The sequence below is a fragment of the Rhinopithecus bieti genome, unplaced genomic scaffold (genome assembly GCF_001698545.2).
Source record: "Rhinopithecus bieti isolate Rb0 unplaced genomic scaffold, ASM169854v2 scaffold_9899, whole genome shotgun sequence".
Taxonomy (NCBI): domain Eukaryota; kingdom Metazoa; phylum Chordata; class Mammalia; order Primates; family Cercopithecidae; genus Rhinopithecus; species Rhinopithecus bieti.
In genome coordinates, this window is record NW_016806979.1 from 7,423,953 (window position 1) to 7,427,810 (window position 3,858).

A 3,858-nucleotide genomic window follows, 5' to 3' on the forward strand; every position below is an offset into this window, starting at 1 on the left:
TTTGTTTAAAAAAAAAAAAAATTTTTTTTTGTAGAGTTGGGATCCCTCTGTGTTGCCCAGGCTGGTCCCAAACTCCTGGCCTCAAGCAGTCCTCACATCTTGGCCTCCCAGAATGCTGAGATTATAGGCGTGAGGCACCACACCTGGCCATCTCTTTTCGTCTTTTAAAAATTGAATTAAATTGATTAATTAATTTAGAGACAGCGTCTCACTCTGTCACGCAGGTTGGAGTTCAGTGGTGCATTCTCGGCTCACTGCAACCTCTGCCTCCCAGGTTCAAGTGATCCTCCTGCCTCAGCCTCCTGAGTAGCTAGGATTACAGGCACCCGCCACCACGCCCAGCTAATTTTCGTATTTTTGGTAGAGAGTTTTACCATGTTGCTCAGGCTGGTGTTGAACCCCTGCGCTGAAGTAATCCATCCGCCTTGGCCCCCAAAGTGCTGGGATTTCAGGCGTGAGCCACCAGGCCTGGCTTCTTATCTTATGAGGACACCACCCACACTGGATGTAAGGTCCACCCTTCTCCAAAGTGACCTCCACTTGTGACAGTTGTAATGACCCTATTTCCAAATAAAGTCACATTCTGAGGACCCGAGAAGGACATGAAGTAGGGGAAGGGACTCTGTTCCACCCAGTACGGCCTTCCCCACTTTGCGTCACCGGAGCAAAGAGGAGTGGGTGCCCATGCCCTGGCTGCCCCCTTCCACAGAGGCCTTGGAGGCCACGGTGTTCCCTGGCGACCGTCGGAAGAGCCCCACCCGCACCTTGTCCCTGAACTCAGACGACACGTAGTAGTAGACAAAGGGATCCACGCAGCTGTTGAGGGTACTCAGTGCCAGGCTAGGCACGTAGGTGCCGTAGAGGTTGCCCCAGGCGCTGGGGCTTGGGTCCGAGTAATGCAGCAGCAGCAGCAGGTTGCTGGGCACGAAGAAGGCCATGGCGGAGGCCAGCACCACCGCGGTCAGCCTCAGCGCGTGGCCATAGCGCCGGCCGCTGGCCGCCAGCGTGCGCAGGGTGGCCCCATAGCACAGCAGCATGGCCAGCAGGGGCAGGAAACAGCCCAGCAGCGCCAGGCAGGTGAAGGCCGGTTGCCAGTGGGAGGCCTGTGCGTCCAGGGGCAGCACATCATGGCAGAGCACGTGATCGGAGCGCGCCAGCCTGAAGGTCTGCCGCTGCAGTGTCAGGGGCAGTGCCAGGGCGGCTGCCATGAGCCAGGCAGCTACGCAGAGTCCAAGGGCCAGGCGCCGGCCACGCAGGGTGCGGGCCCGCAGCGGGTGCACCAGGGCCAGGTAGCGGTCCAGGCTGATAGCAGCCAGCAGCAGCACGGAGCCATACATGTGGCCGTAGAGTGCAGCCGTGGCCAGGCGGCAGGCGGCCTCCCCAAAGGGCCAGCGCTGGCCACGCAGGTGGTAGGCAACCCGCGGGGGCAGCGCCAGGGCCAGCAGGAGGTCAGCAGCTGCCAGGTTCATCAGTAGCATGGTGGAGGGCAGCCGAGGTGCCCGTGTGGCCAGTACCCACAGGGCTAGCCCATTGGCCGGCAGCCCCACCGCCAGCACCAGCCCATAGAGGGCGGGCACCAGTCTGGTAGGCACCCAGCCCAGAAGCAGTGCCCGTGAGCTGTCCGGGAGCTCTAGGATGTCACTGTCATTAGCACAGACTTGGCCTGGGTAGCCGCGGGGGGCCGGCAGGATTGAGGGCGTACTGTCTGTGGGAGAGAGGGGATGTTGGTCAGCCCTGCCTCGGCAGGTGACAAGCAGCAGCAGGGAGGGAGGTGCTCAGAGCCTGGGATCTGCCCTGGTGGGAAACAGCTGGACATGACACTCAAGGGAATAGCCCAGCCCTGTGGGGTCAGGGACAGAATGCAGGGTGGGCTGGGCTGAAGCCCCAACTTCCCAGCCTCCCCTCCCCAGCTCCGGGCCCCAACTCCATCACTTGTGTAAGCCCATCTCTGCACCCCAAGGCCAGGAGCACTCACCATCGCCGCCTCCGGTGCTCCCACCCTCGTCATAGACGCTGGGGTCTGGGTGCCGCCAGACAGGCTGAACCCCAGCACCAGGGGCCACAGGAGCAGTCGCCCCACATGACTGCACTCAGGCTGCTTTGGGCTGTGGCCTCAGGCTTCCTGCCTCGCTGGACCCTGAGCCCTAGCTTCTGGAGCCTGGGAGGATGAGCAGATCATGCCAGGGGAGATAAACCGGGAAGGCTGCCCCTGCCCCTGCAGACTCACCAGGGCCGCTCGCCAGCCAGCCCGTGGGAGGACTGGAGTGTGGGTTATGGAGGCCGGGGTGCCCCAGCTTGCTGTGTCCAGCTGTGGCGCCTCCCAAGCACCCAGGTGCTAGCAAGATGCAAAAGGGGTCCCAGCTATAGCCAGCACCCCAGTCCCTGGCCAGCCCCGGAGGCATCTGTGACTCAAGTGGCCACTTCCTACCAGCTGGTCACATCTGCAGCCACTGTTCTCATGACAGCCCTGTCCTTCCCCAATCCCCACGCCCATCAAGGGCTCTGGGCCCTTCCTGAAGTCACGCCCCACTTCCTATCTCTGGTGAGCAGGATAAGAAGAGCCCTGCTAGGCCGGGCGCGGTGGCTCACGCCTGTAATCCCAGCACTTTGGGAGGCCAAGGCAGGCAAATCACCTGAGGTTGGGAGTTTGAGACCGGCCTGACCAACATGGAGAAACCTCATCTCCACTAAAACTGCAAAATTAGCCGGGCCTGGTGGCACATGCCTGTAATCCCAGCTACTCTGGAGGCTGAGGCAGGAGAATTGCTTGAAGTAGGGAGACGGCGGTTGCAGTGAGCCGAGATCGTGCCATTGCACTCCAGCCTGGGCAACAAGAGTGAAACTCCGTCTCAAAAAAAAAAAAAAAAAAAAAAAAAAAAGCCCTGTCTTGCTTCCCTGGGTCAGAGGTCAGAGGTCACAGCAGGCGAGCCACACACCTTCCCTGGGTCAGAGGTCAGAGGTCACAGCAGGTGAGCCACACACCCTGAAGTGCCCCCCGTCCTTGGCAGGTGCTGTCCCCGGCATGGCTGTCTCCCCTACAGCTGCCCGTGTGTTCCCTGGGCAAGAGCAAAGCAAGGCACTTATACAGGGGTGCCTTGTGAGTGTGTGGTCAGCCGAGGATAGCTGAAGCGCTCTCGAGGTTCAGCCAGAGTCCCTGACGCTGGGCTCGTGCTGCTCTGGGGTTCTGAGGGGACCCTCGCTATTACCCTCTGGGAGGTGCCCATCCTTGGGGTTTTTTTGTTTTTTTGTTTTTTTGACGAGTCTTGCTCTGTCATGCAGGCTGGAGTGCAGTGGCAGAATCTTGGCTCACTGTAACCTCCACCTCGTGGGTTCAAGCAATTCTCCCACCTCAGCCTCCTGAGTAGCAGGGACTACAGGCGTCTGCCACCAAGCCCAGCTAACTTTTGTATTTTTATTAGAGACGGGGTTTTGCCATGTTGGCCAGGCTGGTCTCGAACTCCTGACCTCAGGTGATCTGTCCACCTCGGCCTCCCAAAGTGCTGAGATGACAAGCGTGGGCCGCTGGACCCAGCCCCTCCTTGTGTTTTTGTTGTTTTCCTTTTTTTTTTTTTTTTTTTTTCTGATGAGTCTGGCTCTGACACCCAGGTTAGAGTGCAGTGGCTCGATCTCGGCTCACTGCAAACTGTGCCTCCTGGGTTCAAGCGATGCTCCTGCCTCAGCCTCCCATGTAGCTGGGACTACAGGCACACACCACCACGCCCGGCTAATTTTTGTATTTTTAGTAGAGATGGGGTTTCACCATGTTGGCCAGGTTAGTCTCGAACTCCTGACCTCAGGCAATCCACCTGCCTCGGCCTCCCAGTGTTGGAATTACAGGCGTGAGCCACTGTGCCTGGC

At 59.5% G+C, this 3,858-nt stretch overlaps 1 protein-coding gene across 1 annotated transcript; it reads right to left on the bottom strand.

The window, feature by feature from the left end:
- Window positions 1-400: 400 nt before the first annotated feature.
- Window positions 401-3,024, bottom strand: LOC108534287 (proteinase-activated receptor 4-like). Its single transcript, XM_017879574.1, is given in 5 exon segments — window positions 401-1,705; window positions 1,976-2,014; window positions 2,017-2,084; window positions 2,228-2,259; window positions 2,983-3,024. Coding segments are annotated over 5 exon segments (1,230 nt in total). The 3' UTR covers window positions 401-656.
- Window positions 3,025-3,858: the final 834 nt, after the last annotated feature.